Here is a 21,329-nt window from a genome sequence, read left to right on the forward strand (position 1 = left end):
GTTCTTAAAATTACATTTTTTTTTGAAGGAAGACATTTGATCTCTGAGTCTGATAATATTGATCAGATTCACCCTTTAATAGTATATACAGTATATCTCTCCTCTAATAGTATATACAGTATATCTCTCTAATAGTATATACAGTATATCTCTCCTCTAATAGTATATACAGTATATCTCCTCTAATAGTATATACAGTATATCTCTCCTCTAATAGTATATACAGTATATCTCTCTAATAGTATATACAGTATATCTCTCCTCTAATAGTATATACAGTATATCTCCTCTAATAGTATATACAGTATATCTCCTCTAATAGTATATACAGTATATCTCTCCTCTAATAGTATATACAGTATATCTCTCCTCTAATAGTATATACAGTATATCTCTCCTCTAATAGTATATACAGTATATCTCTCCTCTAATAGTATATACAGTATATCTCCTCTAATAGTATATTCAGTATATCTCCTCTAATAGTATATTCAGTATATCTCCTCTAATAGTATATTCAGTATATCTCCTCTAATAGTATATACAGTATATCTCCTCTAATAGTATATACAGTATATCTCTCCTCTAATAGTATATACAGTATATCTCTCCTCTAATAGTATATACAGTATATCTCCTCTAATAGTATATTCAGTATATCTCCTCTAATAGTATATACAGTATATCTCTCCTCTAATAGTATATACAGTATATCTCCTCTAATAGTATATACAGTATATCTCTCCTCTAATAGTATATACAGTATATCTCTTCTGTCTGTTATTCTCAGAGTGGATTAGATATTTTGCTCCCTAAACATATAGTTGGTTATTTATATTTACCACTGCATAGAGATATTTGAGAATAAATTGCCTTTTTTTTTAAAAACTTTACATATTAACTAAATTATACGCCACACTTTTTTCTTTTTTTTTTTATTAAGGTTATTAACCGATTAATCAAAACAATAATCGGCCAACTAATCGATTATGAAAATAATCATTAGTTGCAGCCCTACTCTGTACACCTAAGGCTTTCTTTTATTTTGAACATGTAACCAGCAGTAAAGGAATGGAAGCTCCTCCTGGTTATGTTTCCCTGCAGACAGGCTGGGAGAGATCTGGGTCAGGGGACAACTCTATATCGATTAGGAAAAAGGTACTTTTTTTTTTTTACAATAAGTGCCAACAGTGACATCATCCATATACAGAAATAGAAGGGACATTGGCTTCCCATACTAACCATTCAGTTTCAAGCGGTTTTTCCAGGTCGAATTAGGAAATGAAAATATTGAATTGACTGCTGTCATTTAACAAGAGTGATCAATATATTTTGAGAAAAGGCTTTTTACCTGCTAATTCCATTTTGATGGGTGCCGGAGCCTCAGTACACATCAACTCCATCCGAATTACTTGCACGTTGGGGGCGTTCGGATCTAAGACAAAATGAAACAGCAAAATGAAGAGAAGCTCCACAACAACAGTAATATACACAAATTATAGATTTACATACCACAAATACTGTATAGCCAAACCTTTTCTTTTTTGCATACTGTAGGGAAGGGTTAAAACCCCCATCCTTACTGGAGATGATTCACTTCCTGTTGAGTTTCTGAAACAGGAAGTGAAATATATAAAACCGTATATAGAAGGAAATCTCTCCAAAGTAAGGGGAAATCCCCTCCCAGCTATCACCAGTTGTCAAAAAGTTTTGAGCACAAACAGGGCTTTTTTTTCTAAGAAAATAGGTGCAGGACCTCAACCATGACCACCCTACACACTCGCTCCAAACTGCATAAAATAGTGGGTGTAGTCAAATTTCATTAACAATTGGAGGGTCTTAAAGGGGCACTTACTAACAGGAGTGCATTACGTGCAGCGTTGGGGGGGGGATACAGAGTGCAGAGTTTACGGGTGTGCTACACACAGAGTGCAGAGTTCACGGGTGTGCTACACACAGAGTGCAGAGTTCACGGGTGTGCTACACACAGAGTGCAGAGTTCACGGGTGTGCTACACACAGAGAGCAGAGTTCACGGGTGTGCTACACACAGAGAGCAGAGTTCACGGGTGTGCTACACACAGAGAGCAGAGTTCACGGGTGTGCTACACACAGAGAGCAGAGTTCACGGGTGTGCTACACACAGAGAGCAGAGTTCACGGGTGTGCTACACACAGAGTGCAGAGTTCAGCTTTCTTCCACAGCGGATTACCTCCAACATTCTCCATCCACATCTCTTCAGCTTTGACCTCTGTATGCAACCCCCTCCCCACTTCCCCTGTATCCCCCCACCCCCCCACCCCCTTAAAAGCTCCACCATCTTCCACTTTACTTTTGTTGCTGTATTAAGCTAAAGCACCCAGCTAGCTCTTGTACCTCCCCGCACATTGTAGGTGGCTCCCACTCTCACTTGCAGAAAGATCATCCAGTGGGGGTGTCTGCATCCTCATTGCACCCGGGCACCTGCATTTCCCTTGTCCCCATCCTGCACACAGTGGGAGCCGGACTTCCGTGTTTACAAGTGATAGCAGGGAGCAGAGGGCCTGAGATGGTGGAACCAAGTCCACCAAGTTCCAGCTGAAAAAAAGCCCTGGGTACAAATGTCCTTTAACTGTACAAACCAAAAAAACAAGAGGAACTTCAGTCTCCTATGTAAGGCCTCCTCTCCAGGCTTCAGGGGGGCCAGATTGTGGCCATGCTGGGGCATAAGTGAGAATAAACATGGCCTCATGGTTGGTGGTCAGTAGTAGGAGGAATAGTGTTCCATCATTGGTAACAGTGGAAGAAATAGTGTCCCAGCTTTGGTGCCAGTGGAAGGGATAGTGTGCTTCATATCAATTGGAAGGAATAATGCCCCAAGGGCCGTATACAAGCTAGCAGAGGGCCGCAGTTTGGAGACCCCTGCGATCAGAGCGGAAGTGGGTACCTTTCAAAATCGGGAACCCCCCCAATACATCCTCTTGAGAAGGAGTGGGGGGGAAGGCCTTAAAGAGAGACCTCTATCCCTTTTGGGTGAAACACCGCTTTAAGACAGTTTCACCTTTTTTTGAACTATAGTGAATCTTCTGACTACTCTCAATACAGTATTCCCTGTACGTGACCCTGTAGTTCTCTTGTTGTTTTGGCTTGAGTTCCACTCCGACCCACTAATATTGTTCATACACATCTATGAACTGGTGTGGTCACTACGAGATGCTCTCTGGACAGTGAATGCACTAACAATGGGGTAACAAAAAGAAACACACCATCACAGCTATGTATTCATGGAACCCTGAATTCCAAAAGCTTTTAAAGAAGAGGTTTCACTTCAATATTTTTTTTTTTGTGTTCTGTTACCCAGGGAACAATGTACATGTAAGTCTTTTGTCCCATCTTCTTCTGTGTTGTCTAAAGCTAATGGTGAAGTCAGACAGGATGCCCCCTCCACCCTTCGCTGGACGTCCGATAACGCGGCTAGCAGGGAGATGGCTTCTTTAACAGCACTTTTCTCTATCACCTCCGAGCATTTGCTCGAGACAAAACATCTCATGAATAATGCTGGAGGAGGGGGCTTGTCAGCTAAAACATTCCAAGCAGGCGGGCATGTGCGTGGAGACAGAGAAAACGCAGTCTGTCAAATGAGCCGTCTCCTTGCCAGCTGAGTTGTTGGTCGGCTGTTGGAGGACCGTTGCCTTGTCCGACCTCACAGCTTGGCTTAGATGGCACCTAGGATGATGGGATAAAGTACTACATATACTTTGAGCCCTGGAGAAAAAAAAAAAACATTAACCACTTAAGGACCGAGCCTTTTTCTGAGATTTGTTGTTTACAAGTTAAACAGTTTTCTTTGCTAAAAAATTACTTAGAACCCCCAAACCGTACTTTTTTTTTCTAACACCCTAGAGAATAAAATGGCGGTCGTTGCAATACTGTCACAGCGTATTTGTACAGCGGTCTTACAAGCGCACTTTTTTTGGAAAAAAATACACTTTTTGAATTAAAAAAAAATAAAACAGTAAAGTTAGCCCAATTTTTTTTGTATATTGTGAAAGATAATGTTACGCCGAGTGAATTGACACCCAACATGTCACACTTCAAAATTGCGCCCCGCTCGTGGAATGACGACAAACTTTTACCCTTAAAAATCTTCATAGGCGACGTTTAAAAAAATTCTACAGGTTGCATGTTTTGAGATACAGAGGAGGTCTAGGGCTAGAATTATTGCTCTCGCTCTTCCGATCGCGGCCATACCTCATACCTGTGTGGTTTGAACACCGTTTTCATATGCGGGCGCAACTCATGTATGCGTTGGGGCAGGTTTAAAAAAAAATATATATATTTTTTTCTTATTTATTTTACCTTTTATTTTTACACCGTTTAAAAAAAAAAAAAAAAAATATGTGTCACTTTTATTCCTATTACAAGGACTGTAAACATCCCTTGTAATAGAAAAAAACATGACAGGACCTCTTAAATATGAGATCTGGGGGTCAAAAAAGACCTCAGATCTCATATTTACACTAAAATGCAATTAAAAAAAAAAAAAAAAAAAAAATTTTTTAAATGGCCCTGTAAGAGCTGTGGGCAGAAGTGATGTTTTTACGGGCGGTCCGGAAGTGGTTAAAACACAATGGAAGTGATATTTCTTCTTTAAGGATATTTCCAGCTCTGTTTCTGCCCTGCAGATGACACAATAACTTCAGCTGCATCACTCAATGCCAAGAGGCAGCCACAAAAGCAATCCAAATCTAGGATATATAAAAAAGAGGAATAAATGATTCTAAAATATAGTTGATGTGTACATGTAATGTGGGCAGGTAATTCAGGGTGCTAAATGTTTCCAGGAACAATTTGAATTAACCCACATTTCTTCTCATGAACATCTCTGCTGGCTTCAGAACTGTCCAGGAACATTCTAGCACAATTACCATCGAGAACTAGGACATATCGTCCTGGAATAAGTGTATTAAATCTCAAGGGAGTGTTAAGTCCGAGGTGATAAAGCTACGATACAGATGTTTGGGGGGAATTTCAATGATGGCACACAAAACAAGGAAAAGATTAAAAAAAAGAAAAAAAAAAAAAAAAAGGATGAAATAAAAAAAAGGGCCACATGAGATCACAAACTAGAAGACTCAAAGCTGGAAATGACTGCAGCAGACATCACCACTCCGAGGATCTCCACTCACTTCTGGGTCCTGTGATGAGAAGTTGCCCTGCTGCATTTTGAACACAGGACGACGGCTGTTTAGCACTGGAGCCATTCAGAAAATGCTGTGCATTTCCTGAATGTATGCAAAGTAGAGCTGCACGATTCTGGCCAAAATGAGAATCACGATTTTTTTTTGCTTAGAATAAAGATCACGATTCTCACGGCGTAAAATCTTTCACATTATACAAAAAAAAATTGGGCTAACTTTACTGGTTAGTTTTTTTTTTAATTTTATTAATTAACCAGTTCAATACTGGGCATTTTCACCCCCTTCCTTCCCAGACCAATTTTTAGTTTTCAGCTCTGTCGCACTTTAAATGACAATTGCGCGGTCGTGCGACGTTGTACCCAAACAAAATTGATGTCCTTTTTTCCCCACAAATAGAGCTTTCTTTTGGTGGTATTTGATCACCTCTGCGGTTTTTATTTTTTGCGCTATAAACAAAAGAAGAGCGACAATTTTGAAAAAAAACAGAATATTTTATACTTTTTGCTATAATAAATATCCCAATTTTTAAAAAAAAAAAAACAAAACAATTTTTTTCTTCAGTTTCGGCCGATACGTATTCTTCTACATATTTTTGGTAAAAAAAAAAAAAAAAAAAAAAAAATCGCAATAAGCGTATATTGATTGGTTATAGCGTCTACAAAATACGGGATACATTTATGGCATTTTAAAAAAAATTTTTTTTTTTTTTTTTTTTTACTAGTAATAGTGGCGATCGCAATTTTTTTTCGTGACTGCAACATTATGGCGGACACATCGGACACTTTTGACACAGTTTTTGGGACCATCCACATTTATACAGCGATCAATGCTATAAAATTGCATTGATTACTGTATACATGTGACAGGCAGGGAAGGGGTTAACCACTAGCAGGAGACGAGGGGTTAAATGTTTCCTAGGGGAGTGATTCTGACTGTATGGGGAGGGGACTCACAAGGGTAGGAGACCGATCGGTGTTCCTCTGTACTGAGAACACAGATCAGTCTCCTCTCAACTGACAGGACGTGGATCTGTGTGTTTAGACGGCCGTCATATGACGTCCACCCAGGATGAGAGATCCCATCTGTGGACGTCATTTTACTATGGCCGGGTAGGGAAGTGGCTAAAGTAATTAAAAAAAAAAAAAAATTGCATTTGAAAGACCGCTGTGACATACAATATTGCAACAACCACCATTTTATTCTCTAGGGTCTCTACTAAAAAAAAAAAAAAATTATATATAATATATATATATATATATATATATATATATATATATATATATATATATATATATATATATATATATATATATATATATATATATATATATACACACACACACACACACACACACACACACACACATATATATATATATATAATGTTTGGGGGTTCAAAGTAATTTTCTAGCAAAAAAAAAAAAAGATTTTAAACTTGAAGCCAACAAATGTCAGAAAAAGATAAAAGGCTCCTTTCACATGTGCGGACCGTTCAGATCCGCCTTTGAGTTTTTTCAGTCGGATCTGAACCAATTGATTGATCGCTGTATAAATGTGAATGGTCCCAAAATGTGTCAAAAGTGTCCGATGTGTCCGCCATGTCGCAGTCATGAAAAAAAGAATAAAAAAAAAAAAAAAAAAAACGCAGATCGCCGCTATTACTAGTAAAGAAAAATAAATAAAATTTTTTTAAAAATGCCATAAATCTATCCCGTATTTTGTAGACGCTATAACTTTTGCACAAACCAATCAATATACGCTTATTGCGTTTTTTTTAACCAAAAATATGTAGAAGAATACGTATCGGCCGAGGAAAAAAATGTTTTTTTTTTTTTTTAAATTGGGATATTTATTATAGCAAAAAGTAAAAAATATTGTGTTTTTTTCAAAATTGTTGCTCTTCTTTTGTTTATAGCGCAAAAAATAAAAACCGCAGAGGTGATCAAATACCACCAAAAGAAAGCTCTATTTGTGGGGAAAAAAGGATGTCAATTTTGTTTGGGTACAACGTCGCACGACCGCGCAATTGTAGTTTAAAATGCGACAGCGCTGAAAACGAAAAATTGGTCTGGGAAGGAAGGGGGTGAAAATGCCCGGTATTGAACCGGTTAAACTATTTAAAAAAAAAAACCCATCAGAGTGACATCACCCCCATACAGAGATAGAAGGGACAATGTAACCGTAACAGTGTGTATTTAGTATTACTTTAAGGACTGGTCTCAGCAGAGGCTCAGGGGGGAGGGGGTCCCGCCAAGCTGTCCGCACACTCCGCGCTCCCAGCCTCTCCTCCTGACCCTTTGCATAGTCGCAGCTGCCAAGAAGCCCCAGAAATACTTCCGTAATTTAATAAGGCCTGCTCTTAATTTAAAGGATTACTGCTGACCGGGAGGTCATCCGGAGAGCCATGGGAGAACGCTCACACAACTGCATGGTGTCACAAATATCCCACAAAACCTTCATCCTTAACCACTTCAATACCGGCCACTTTTGCCCCTTCCTGCCCAGGACAATTTTCAAGCTTTCAGCGCTGTCGCACTTTGAATGACAATTGCGGTCATGCAACACTGTACCCAAAACTGAATTTTTATCATTTTCTTTCCACAAATAGAGATTTCTTTTGGTTTCCATTTTTGGGGTTTTCATTTTTTGCTAAATTAAAAAAGTCTGAAATTTAAAAAAAAAAAAAAAAAAAAGTTTTTCTTTAGTTTCTGTCATAAAATTGAGTTTTCTCTTTCACTGAAGGGCAATGATAAGGCGGCACTGATATGCAGCACTGATGGACACCAATAGAGGGCGCTGATGGACACCAATAGAGGGCGCTGATGGACACCAATAGAGGGCGCTGATGGACACCAATAGAGGGCGCTGATGGACACCAATAGAGGGCGCTGATGGACACCAATAGAGGGCGCTGATGGACACCAATAGAGGGCGCTGATGGACACCAATAGAGGGCGCTGATGGACACCAATAGAGGGCGATGATGGACACCAATAGAGGGCGCTGATGGACACCAATAGAGGGCGCTGATGGACACCAATAGAGGGCGCTGATGGACACCAATAGAGGGCGCTGATGGACACCAATAGAGGGCGCTGATGGACACTAATAGAGGGCGATGATGGACACCAATAGAGGGCGCTGATGGACACTAATAGAGGGCGATGATGGACACCAATAGAGGGCAATGATGGACACTAATAGAGGGCGATGATGGACACCAATAGAGGGCACTGATGGACACCAATAGAGGGCGCTGATGGACACTAATAGAGGGCGATGATGGACACAAATAGAGGGCAATGATGGACACTAATAGAGGGCAAAGATGGACACTAATAGAGGGCACTGATGGACACTAATAGAGGGCAAAGATGGACACTAATAGAGGGCACTGATGGACACTAATAGAGGGCAATGATGGACACTAATAGAGGGCAATGATGGACACAAATAGAGGGCAATGATGGACACTAATAGAGGGCAATGATGGACACTAATAGAGGGCAATGATGGACACTAATAGAGGGCAATGATGGACACTAATAGAGGGCAATGATGGACACTAATAGAGGGCAATGATGGACACTAATAGAGGGCAAAGATGGACACCAATAGAGGGCGCTGATGGACACCAATAGAGGGCAATGATGGACACTAATAGAAGGCAAAGATGGACACCAATAGAGGGCGATGATGGACACCAATAGAGGGCGCTGATGGACACTAATAGAGGGCAATGATGGACACTAATAGAGGGCACTGATGGACACTAACAGAGGGCAATGATGGACACTAATAGAGGGCACTGATGGACACTAATAGAGGGCACTGATGGACACTAATAGAGGGCACTGATGGACACTAATAGAGGGCACTGATGGACACTAATAGAGGGCACTGATGGACACTAATAGAGGGCACTGATGGACTCTAATAGAGGGCACTGATGGACACTAATAGAGGGCACTGATGGACACTAATAGAGGGCACTGATGGACACCAATAGAGGGCGCTGATGGACACTAATAGAGGGCAATGATGGACACTAATAGAGGGCACTGATGGACACTAACAGAGGGCAATGATGGACACTAATAGAGGGCGCTGATGGACACTAATAGAGGGCACTGATGGACACTAATAGAGGGCGCTGATGATGAGGTCCTGACAGGTGTTACCGCTGGCACTGTGATGGGCACTGACAGACGTTATTGACGGGGCACTGATTGGCAGCTAATGGGCACATCTGATGGGGGCTGTGCGGATAATCAATGTGCTGATTATCACCCCTCTGACCTCTGGCTCTCCCTGTCAGTGTGAACCCAGGAATGCCTGGTTCACGCGATGATCAGCTGTGATTGGTCAGACGTGACTCCCATGCATGCCCATGGGAGCCGCCGGTCACAGCATAGGTGGTTGGTTTTTCAGAGCGCATGCATCAATGACGTCGGCATATATAGAAATATCTCCTAAACGGTGCAAGTTTAGGAGATATTCACCATACCTTCAGCCTATAGCCTATAGTTCTACTTTATTGCAGAAGATAAATGCTATATCTCTTTGTATTAAATGCTGGTGAAACCACCGTTGTGCACCGAGCGGTGTATGCGCAGCTCATTGTACAATTCTGGCAATGCCAAGATGAATGAAATGCGAGGCATGCGTGGCAGTGACACCATCTCGGCCTGGCCAATGAAAGCAGCCAGCGATTGGTACCCACAAGATGCTGGTGGCCGGCTGGGTGCTCTAGGACGCCGCATTGCTAGAGTGAAGGCAAGTACAGTGCCTTGAAAAAGTAATCATAACCCTTGAAATTTTCCACATATTGTCATGTTACAACCAAAAACGTAAAATGTATTTTATTGGGATTTTATGTGATAGACCAACACAAAGTGGCACATACAGCACAGAAGGTTTTTCACTTTAATGCTTTATGGTGAAAAACCTTGAGGCTTTACAACCCCTTTAATGCCCACATGTGATGCGGAGCCACCATGATTGAAAGAACTGAAATCTTCCCCAGTCAGGCTGGGGAGGAAAGTGCTAGATTATGCAGGACTTCTAATGCACACTGTGAAAGGCTCACAGTGTTTAGTGAAATCAGAGCACTGCAGGGATTCCACTTTAAGGGAAAGTAAGACTATGTTATGGATGAGAGCACAATCTGTACACCCCGATAACCCGTATCCAGTCTATATACTCCCGGCATTGGACGCATTATATACATTGTGCTTCTCTGGAGGTGGATGCTTTATCATTTCAGCCCAGGCCAGCACTATAAAAGAGGCAGCGAGAGGCAAATTAACGAGCCATTAACCCACGCCACGTGTTCTAATCTCAGAGGCTCCTATGCGCCACACTTAATATTCTGAATGCGATTTTGTCAGAGGACGCCAGTGATCAAACACATCAAAATTCTGCTTTATCACCGAACTGCCAGCATATTACATCGTCTTCCGGAAGACGGAGCCCAGAGCCACGCCGCGAACCACGCAGCGCTGCCTGCTCGCGATAAAGCTACGAAGGCAATTAGCTCGCTCATCTCGAAGGACGCACGGCTTTTGATCAAAGAGAGCCATAGGAAAGGCTTTAATCTGCTCTCTTTAAATGGGCGCATTCAAGGTCGTAAAACTTTATTTAGTAAATATATTAACATGCATGAATAATTTAAAAAAAATAAATAGGGAAAATGCTTTCGAAGTATGTGTGTTGCGTTTTAAAGCAATTTACTATAGGAAGGTTACTTAAAGCGCATCTAAACCCACACACACAAAAATTCATATATTGCAGTTATCCATATGTGGTGGTTGCATTCGTTTTCTTTTCGCAGGCCTTTTTCCTTTATTTTTCACCTGGTCACCTGTCCCATCAGGGCTACATTCATTTCCCCCCCATTGCATCTCTGGAGGAAACCATGGTAGTCATGTTACATTGGCTTTTAACCAGTTCCTGACCAACCTATAGACATACGATGGCCAAGCAGGGCATGCATCATTTTGAGTGGATGTTATATGACGTCCCCCTGGAACTAGTGCATGCCCCATAAGCCGCGCCATAAGCTGCGCTACGCCACGATCGGCTGTGTCCACTGGACAGATCACTGTACTGGGCAGCTGCCGGTACCTTGTGATTGCTGTGAGCAATCACAGAAAATCACATGAAAACTGTAAACAATGGATAGCTTCCATTCATTGTGTACAATTGTGCTGCTAGCTGTCAAACACAGCTTACCTGTACCATGTGATTAGCTGTGGCCAATCACAACAATACACACTGGATTAATCAATTTCATTTAGTAAACAGTAAAATTCACTGGTATAGGTGGTATTAAAAAAAAAAAAAAAAAAAAAAAAAAAAAAAAAACACGACCACCTCCTCAAAGTAGTATAATGTTACCATGGTAACACTGTATTGGTCTTGCCACAGTGAAAAGGAAAAGGAAAGGGAAAAGGAAAAGGAAAGGGAAAAGGAAAAGGAAAGGGAAAAGGAAAAGGAAAGGGAAAAGGAAAAGGAAAGGGAAAAGGAAAAGGAAAGGGAAAAGGAAAGGGAAAAGGAAAGGGAAAAGGAGAAGAAAGAAAGAAAGAAAGAAAGAAAGAAAGAAAGAAAGAAAGAAAGAAAGAAAGAAAGAAAGAAAGAAAGAAAGGAGAAGAAAGAAAGAAAGGAGAAGAAAGAAAGAAAGGAGAAGAAAGAAAGAAAGGAGAAGAAAGAAAGAAAGGAGAAGAAAGAAAGAAAGAAAGAAAGAAAGAAAGAAAGAAAGAAAGAAAGAAAGAAAGAAAGAAAGAAAGGAGAAGAAAGAAAGAAAAAAAGAAAGAAAGAAAGAAAGAAAAAAAGAAAGGAGAAGAAAGAAAGAAAAAAAGAAAGAAAGAAAGAAAGAAAAAAAGAAAGAAAGAAAGAAAGAAAAAGTTATTATTTCCCTGGTCACCTCCACACCAGTAACATGACAAACTGCACTGGTGACCGTAAATTTAAAAAAAAATTGTGATTTTTTTTTTTATTTCGTAATTTTCTGACATAGAAATTACAACTTCAAAAAAACTCACCATGCCTCTACTAAAGGGGGGTATTTGTACTGTCCGGGCATTTTCAGGCCTCAAGAAATGACAGGCCATCAGGACTGATCAATTTTCAGATATGTATACCATTAGTTTGTGGACTGTATAACTTTCCTCCAGACTAAATAATATACATGGATTTGGAATATTTTCAACAAAGAAATGTAGCAGAATACATGTTGGCCTAAACTTATAAAGAAAGATTATTTATTTGCAAAGTTTTATAACAGAAATAAAGAAAAATGCATTTTTATCAAAATTTTTGAATTTTTTTGCAAAAAATAAAAAACCCAGGAGTGATTAAATATCACCAAATGAAAGCTTTTTGTGTGAAAAAAAAAATGAGAAAAATTTCATATGGGTAAAGTGTTGTATGACCGCGCAATTGTCATTGAAAGTGTGACAGCGGCTGGCCTGGGTAGGAAGGGGGTTAAAGTGGCCGGTATTGAAGTGGCAAAGGTGATATTACCCATCGATTAACCACTTCAGCCCCGGAAGGATTTGCCCCCTTAATGACCAGGCCATTTTTTGCGATACGGCACTGCGTTGCTTTAACTGACAACTGTGCGGGCGGACGACGCTGTGACCAAATAAAATTGATGTCCTTTTTTTCCTACAAATAGAGCTTTCTTTTGGTCATATTTGATCACCTTGGTGGTTTTTATTTAAGTAAAAAAACAAATTTATCAATTTAGGCCAATATGTATTCTTTTTTTTTTTTTTTGGGGAGAAAGAAAAAAAAATCCTAATAAGCGTATATTAGTGTATAGTATATGCTCGCTTACCGAGTATGCAGCTTCTTTAGGTTTTTTAATCCTTGCCTATGTTCAGGATTAAGCTGTTGCCCCAGGTTTCCCGTTTCAGAGTGACTCCTTGCTCTTGTAGCATACCATGGAGCCACCCTTGCATGCTGGGACTAGAGTTAGACCACCACCACACTGGAGCAGGGGGGCGATGACGGTAAAGCGCCTGTAAAATGCCTTAGTGTGAATAAACAGCAACACACAGCCCCATAAGCTTAGGATTTTAAGGCACCCCCTGCTACTCAATCCTCCAAGCTAACAGACTGGCCTGAGATCGCACTATCCATTGTTAACCCTTTCCCGTGGAAAGTTTGGGGAGCAGCACCGAGAAAGCCAGCGGCACTGGAAGTTGTAAAATAGCTTACAGGGAAGGTTTATTTTATTGTTTGCATCTTCTCCCTGCGAGTGCCCCCATAGTAAGCCTTGTGCTGGTGAGCTCCAAAGCCGGGCTGTATGCATCTAAAGCTCGGCCATACCCCCAGCCAAGGTTCCAATTCCATCAGTTGGATACCCAGATTTTTTTGCAAAGGTCGGCATGTCAGCTGGTGTGTGTAGGATGTAAGAACGTATGTACGTCCTTGTAAGCCAGGAGATGAAATGGGTACCCCAGTGGTACGTGATACCTGCTTCCAAAAGAGTGTGTACAGAAGAGTAATGGGCCTCAAAGCTTTCTGCTTCGCCAGATTCTGGTGCGATAGGTCAGGGAAGAGAGGCATTTGAGCGCCATCAAAGTCTAAGGGGCCTTTGTCCCCCAGGCCTTTAGGAGGATCTCCTCTCAACATTTGTTGAAACGTACTCTACAAAGTACATCCCTGGGTTGTGTAGCAGCAGGGTAAATGAAACCTGGTGTATGGTGGACCCTGTTTTCGATGGGCTCTGTGTCTGGGTTACCCAGCAGGGTGTTGAAGAACCCTACGGATTGATTGGATTAGTAGTTTACACAAGAGAGATAACATTGTTTATCATTTCTTTCTGGCAGGATAATATGACTACAAAAATCATGATATCCCAATAGGATTACCATTAGGAAAGTGATGATACCCCAGAAAGATGGCCACTAACATTATGATAACATCCTAATAATGTGACGAGGACGATGATAACAACCCAACAAGATGATCACCATGATAACGACACACAAATAGGAGGACCACTAAGAAGATGATCCACCGATGAGATGACCACCAAGAGGATGCTCCCCCAATAAGAGGACTACTAAAATGGTGTTACCCCAAAAAAATGACCACAAAGCTGATGATGATACCCAAAAAATTGATTATACGCCAATAAAATGACCACTAAGATGATGATAATACCAAGGACAAACAAATAAATGACCGTACCCCAACAAAATGATACCCAAATAAGATGACCCCGATAGTAATGACGACTACGAGTATAGTATTTGTACACTGCAAATCTTTTTCAACATGAGCTGTAATTTAAAGCTCCCACTTTTTACATTTCCTATCTCTATTATCCCTCCCAGGCTTTGCATTCTTCAAAACATACACTTACCTTTCCTTCCTATTCAAATGTTGGTGGCTCAAAAAGCCTTTGTGTGTCCCAATGCAAAATACAGTATTGCTCCGTACACACGATCGGACATTGATCGGACATTCCGACAACAAAATCCATGGATTTTTTCCGACAGATGTTGGCTCAAACTTGTCTTGCATACACACGGTCACACAAAGTTGTCAGAAAATCCGATTGATCTGAACGCAGTGACGTAAAACACGTACGTCGGGACTATAAACGGGGCAGTAGCCAATAGCTTTCGTCTCTTAATTTATTCTGAGCATGCGTGGCACTTTGTGCGTCAGATTTGTGTACACACCATCGGAATTTCCGACAACGGATTTTGTTGTTGGAAAATTTTATAGCCTGCTCTCAAACTTTGTGTGTCGGAAATTCCGATTGAAAATGTGTGATGTAGCCCACACACGGTCGGAATTTCTGACAACAAGGTCCTATCACACATTTTTCGTCGGAAAATCCGACCGTGTGTACAGGGCATTAGTCTTATGTCAAGAGATGTAATAACTACCAACACAGCCACAAAGACAAAATTATTTTATTTTTTAGGACAGTGGGGGTGGCATGCAAATCACTATTATTATTACTGGTTACACCCCTGTGACCACATACACTATATTATCAAAAGTATTGGGGCACCTACCTTTACACACACACAAACTTTATTTGGCTTTCCAGTCTTAGCCTGTAGGGTTTAATAATGAGTTGGCCCACCCTTTGCAGCTATAACAGCTTCAACTCTTCTGGGAAGGCTGTCCACAAGGTTTAGGAGTGTGTCTATGGGAATGTTTGACCATTCTTCCAGAAGCGCATTTGTGAAGTCAGGCACTGATGTCGACAAGAAGGCCTGGCTCGCAGTCTTCGCTCTAATTCATCCCAAAGGTGTTAGATTGAGTTGAGGTCAGGTGCAGGCCAGTCAAGTTCCTCCACCCCAAACTCGCTCATTTAAGTCATTATGGACCTTGCTTTGTGCACTGGTCTAAATCATTTTGTGGAGGGGGGATTATGGTGCGGGGTTGTTTTTTTAAGGCTTGGGTTTGGCCCCTTAGTACCAGTGAAGGGAACTCTTAAGGTGTCACAATACCAAGACATTTTGGACAATTTCATGCTCCCAACTTTGTGGGAACAATTTGGGGATTGCCCCTTCCTGTTCCAACATGACTGCACACCAGTGCACAAAGCAAGGTCCATAAAGACATGGAGGAGCTAGAATGGGGTGGAGGAACTTGACTGGCCTGCACAGAGCCCTGACCTAAACACAATAGAACAACACCTTTAGGATGAATTAGAGCGGAGACTGCGAGCCAGACCTTCTTGTCCAACATCAGCGCTTGACCTCACAAATGCATTTCTGGAAGAATGGTCAAACATTCCCATAGACACACTCCTAAACCTTGTGGACAGCCTTCCCAGAAGAGTTGAAGCTGTTATAGCTGCAAAGGGTGGGCAAACTCAATATTGAACCCTACCGAGTAAGACTAGGATGCCATTAAAGTTTATGTGTGTAAAAGCAGGCTTCCAAATACTTTCGGTAACATTGTGTATATGTGGTCTGATTTTTTATTTTTAACAATGCAGTTGTGGGGTGCATCTTTCCTCCCCATACTCAGATGTTTGGGTGTTTTGAAGGACTCCATGTGTGCTCTGCAAAGGTGGACTGTCACAGTATAGGTGGTGCCTGCAGGCTTCGATTATATTGTATGCACAGAACACGTTTACTCCTAAATAAAATATATTTAAATAGAAAAACATATTGAAATCAACCAAGATTTTTTTTTTTTTTTTGGCAGTGGTGACAAGATGATATTTTGACTGAACTTCTAACCAACAACACAGAGTAGAAAATACAAAACCTTGCGTGATTCCATGTACTGGTTCTGTGCCCCAGGGCTGGCCATTGTCTAGAGACAGATTCCACTTTATAAGCATCCGATGAAGGATCTGATCTATTATTCATTAACCGAGGGCTCATCGGGGAGTAGAAGAAGAATTAGGGATGACTCTGGGAAGATGAAACAGCTGCCATACCATCACTCTGATATCCTGGCTGTCAAACTACACAATTAATGAATCGCACTTGAGGCTGATGGGAAGAGACACATTACCCACTACAATGGATTATAGAAGAATATTATACTTCCAGTACTTTATGTATGAGAATAAACACATACACCAGTACCCTAATAACACTTTAACTACACTTGCGAAGACCTTGAAGGGCAACTCTATTTAAATGCAAATACTCTGAAGCCTGCTACACTATAGGTTTTGCGATGTAGAAGAAGAAGGGGACAATGATTGGTAATGCTGTAGTTCTTCAGGCTTCGTTCCACCAATCGGCCTGCATCAGGTTCTATAAAATACCCGTGAATTGACTTATTATTTAGATTTGGTATTTTACAGAGCCGATTTACTTCGCAGAGCTTTACACCAATCCAATTACATCTCTATCTTTCAAAGAAGCTTCCTACCAATGTTGTACAAACAACATGGAAGGAAACCAATTCTTTCCAAAAAAAAATAAAAAAAGAACATCATCTTCCCACGCAGATAATGTCCTAGGATGTAGAGATGCAGAACAAGAATGCCAACTGCTTGGCCATCATGATAACATATACGATAACATATACCTACTGCAGGCTCCTTGTCTTTCACATACAGAAAGCTTGATAATAAACATGTCAAAAAGGTTAGCCATCAACTAATCAATTTCAAACTAGGGTGGAAGTGTCATGAAGTCATCTGGTAAAGGGGTGCATGTGCGCCAATAAATAGGCCAGGCACTTCCACCAGTATCACGCGTGGGTGCTTGTTTGCTCGGAGACATGCGCAAGTGCAATGCATACACAGTGCAAGCGTGTCCTTTTCCAAAACTGGTGCCAGGCGCCCTATTTAAGGGAGGAACCAGTGACAGGAGATTGCTGGATGATCTTCAGCTTGCCAGTGTTCCTTGCTTCCAGGTATCCTGCATTTATCCTGATTCCTTCTTACTAACCTCGACCTGCCTCTGGATTTCTCCTTTGCTTTACCTCTAGTTTTGACCTTGGTTTGTTTAAGGACTCCATTTCTTCTGATCAAACATGTTTGACCCTGGCTTGGCTCTCAACTATTCTGCTGTCTCCACCATGTGATTGCTGTGTATGACCTTGGTTTTGGAACCTGAACATATTACCTCTTCTCTGTGTATGACCTTGGCCTAGATCATTGCCTTGATCACGCCACTCTGATTTCTCCCCATCAGTCTAATCTTGAACCATCTTCATCCACTATGAGTGTCATGACACCACCTATGAATGATTATGACCTTCTCCACCATAGGTATGCCCTGTATTCCCGCTGACGTCCTTGTCCGCCTGCCTCAGAACTACCCAGTTGGAGGCTTTCTGCAGCAGCCACCAGCAAACCAATTTTCAGCACCCGTGCTTCTTTAAGCTTTGCACTCCCTGTCATCAACTCCAGGGGGGGGTGTTTTGAATGACAAGGGAAGACCTCTCATCCCTTTGGCCTCCAACCAAGTACGCAACTGAAAGACTTAATGCGATGATAGACACATGATACAGAAAGGAAGTTACACGGTGAAGGCATCAGGAGGTAAATTCCCAGAGACCCTTAAAGGAGCTTTTTGGATTCTATTTGTCTACAGTGGATCACAAAAACTTCAGAATAATCCTGAACAATGAGCTCCTTTCCAGTGCCCCCCTCCTTCATTGAGGGCTCCCCCTGCCAACAGTATTCATTGAGGTTTCTTTTTGTATACTTTCTTTTTCCAGATGCCTCCTGGCCAGTCATGACTTACTAGGTTCTCTTTGCCTCTACCCTGGTGATAATCAATGATTCAGGGAGTTCTGTGGTGACACCTAACATCCTGCACCCACAGAATGCCATCAGTCTTTAGGTTTGAAGAACACAGGACTTCATTCAACCCAGAAGACTGAGGGCATCTTTGGTGAAAAGATATGACAATGACACTGTGGGGGACAGCAGAGGATTGAAATAGAGATAGATATTTATATACATTAAAAAATCCCCATTAACATCGGATTTAAGCCAAAGAGGCATTTTTTTTTTTTACCCACCGTCATATCGTTTTCTTTTGTAATATCCTAGAGGTGGTTCTCTAGGAAAACTAAACGTTTCCTGGATAGCCTTTGTAGGTCACTGAGTGTGCTCAACTGTTGACTCAAATTGCTTTAAAAATTGAATGCATGGTAATTTTGTACATCATCTTTCCTTATTATGGCAAGAAAAAAAAAATCTAAATTTTTAAAAATATATTTTTTAGCCAGTATTACGCAGTCTTCTATCTGGCCACCAGATGGCACTTTTAACTTATTTTCAGGTACAGCTATTTCAGTTTTCAGCTGTGCTGAAAAATTCTTGTTACAGAACTCAAATTAGTCATTACAGCAGTGACACCTCCCTTATAAGTCGGAGAAAGAACAAGTTTTAATCAAAGGGAGCTGACAAGCATGGTCTGCAGTGCTGTCCCCATAGTACTCAGGAGAAACCCTATTAATGTATTAAAATGTTCATTGGCATAATAGAGATAATCTCACACCCAGTAGACTACACAGATCTTCCCTGAAACATTAGATCTCTGCTGGAGATGTCAAAAAGAAAAGGGAACGATGTTACACATCTTCTGGACTTGCCCGAAATTATCAAATGTCTGGGAAAATGTATACAAGGTCACCCAGGGACTTACTGAACGGGAGATACCATTAGATTCAGCATTCTTACTACATGCATCGAAGATACCAGCCAAAGCATACAAGAAATCCATCATAAGACATCTACTAAATGCTGCCAAAGCTTGTATCCCTCTCTTGTGGAAGCAACAACATTCCCCGACAATATCAACATGGTTAGAGAAAATAGAAGATATTTATAAAATGGAAGACTTAATTCTCACAGGGCAAGATAAACAGGAGACATACACCAAAACTTGGAGACTCTGGAATTTATACAAAATCTCGGGCAGAGGAAATGCCCTCTTTAGATCGTAAACACCCAAACATGATTACAGATCCCATGTCATACCGCCATTCCCCCCCCCTTCTCTTTCTTTCTGGTCCCTTAGACCAGGCACTGTTTCTTAACTCCTTTCTCTTTGTTTGTTATTTCTTTTTAATATGTAGTAAAAGGGAAAAGGCAGATTGGGTGGCCTAGCGTTAGAAGTTGATTATCTGAAAATTGCACAGGTATGGAAAATTAAGAAATGTATTAACTGCAAATTTTGTATACCGACTCGCTCCTAAGTCAAGTTGTTAATACCCATTGGGCTCTTTGATAGATTATGGTTTAGAATTTTAAGAATATGTGATGATTGTTGATGATCGGTTATCTCTGTATCACCTGGGTTCCACCTCTTTTGTGGAGTTTAAGAAAAATTATATTTGAAAAAAAAAAACAAAAACAAAAAAGATATAGTACATACAGTATATATTTTAAGGACAAAAAAAAAAAAAAAAAACATTTAAAAATGTATAACCTTTAAAAAAACAAGCAATCCAAAACCCTTATAAGCTTTAATTTTAATCTGTACTCCAAGCAAACCACTAAATACACAGATGGAATACATATTTGGGGACTGTTTTTCCTACATTCGTGATGTTGTCTATCCAGTTCTGCAATTTACAGAGCTTTGCCACACAGCATGGCTGTGTCTGGCAGGAGAAGGGACTTGCACTTTTTCTGTGGTAGTTTCCCTTTCACTGACATTCCCTCCCTGTGACTGTACAGTGAAAGAAAAAGCAGCCAATTAAAAGAGCTCATCTCTCCTCTCAGCATGCTATTTGCACTTGGTTGCCCGCTTATTCCTCTCCCAGGCTGAGCTCTGCTATACAGAAGACTGCAAGAGACCAATACCAAGTCAAACTCTGGTACTTGCACGGTTTGCAGTTAGGTTGTATGGGTGAATACAGAGCTGCATTCATTTTTGTCTTTTATATCTGCCTTTAACCCTTTTACGACGATGGTAGCCTTGGGAGATTTTCCACACCCTTCCGGCAGCTGCAGCCAACAGGAGTGTGCGCAAATCTGACAAAACATATTTGGGGGGCACACCCTAAAATGCGTTTAAATTCAAGATGGTGCTGCTATAAGACCAACATCGCAAATCTGACATTCGAGTGCCAACTGTTAGGTGGAAGTGATCTGGCAGCTGTGCAGCCACTGGGTTGCTTTAACACACCCCTGTAACTGTCAGCCTTGCCCCCCCCCCCACCTTAAATCCTGGGCTTTGCATGCCTATCGGCAGACCCGTGATTGGCAAGGCAGGCAGGTAGAGGAGAGGGAGATCAGTGGCTGTCCATTTTCTGTTCAACCCTTCCAGTTACTGATTCAGAAGCAACGTGTAAAACATCTCATTCAGGTCCTGCTGTCACTGGGGAAGAAACAAATGGAATGTGATCTTCACTACATTAGATTACAGTGGAACCTTGGATTATGAGCATAAACCGTTCCAGGAGAATGCCTGTAATCCAAAGCACGTTTCCCCATAGAAGTCAATGGAAACAAAGATAATTTGTTCCGCATTGACTTCTATTGCATGCAATACCGCATGTGGCCAGAGGTAGGGGGGCGCCGGAGAGGCTTTGAAATACTTGGGGGACAGCAAGGCTGAACTCGGAATCCCTCGGAAAGGCTCAGAAACACTCGGGAACGGAGTATTTCCGCACAGCTCTGAACTTTTCCGAGTGTCACGATGCCCCCCGCACTTCTGGCCAAATGCGGTACTGCACATCACATTAG

General features: G+C 41.2%; 1 protein-coding gene across 2 annotated transcripts in view; it reads right to left on the reverse strand.

Annotated features, from left to right (window-relative positions):
- The window catches only part of LOC141148682 (rho GDP-dissociation inhibitor 2-like), a 129,360-nt gene that overhangs the window by 14,685 nt on the left and 93,346 nt on the right, over positions 1-21,329 (reverse strand). For both annotated transcript variants that reach the window (XM_073636324.1, XM_073636323.1), the window contains exon 3: positions 1,352-1,435. In XM_073636324.1, coding sequence (XP_073492425.1) covers positions 1,352-1,435 — 84 coding nt within the window. The remainder of the gene's footprint in view (positions 1-1,351; positions 1,436-21,329) is intronic.

This window comes from Aquarana catesbeiana, linkage group LG06, assembly GCF_042186555.1.
Source record: "Aquarana catesbeiana isolate 2022-GZ linkage group LG06, ASM4218655v1, whole genome shotgun sequence".
NCBI classification, from domain to species: domain Eukaryota; kingdom Metazoa; phylum Chordata; class Amphibia; order Anura; family Ranidae; genus Aquarana; species Aquarana catesbeiana.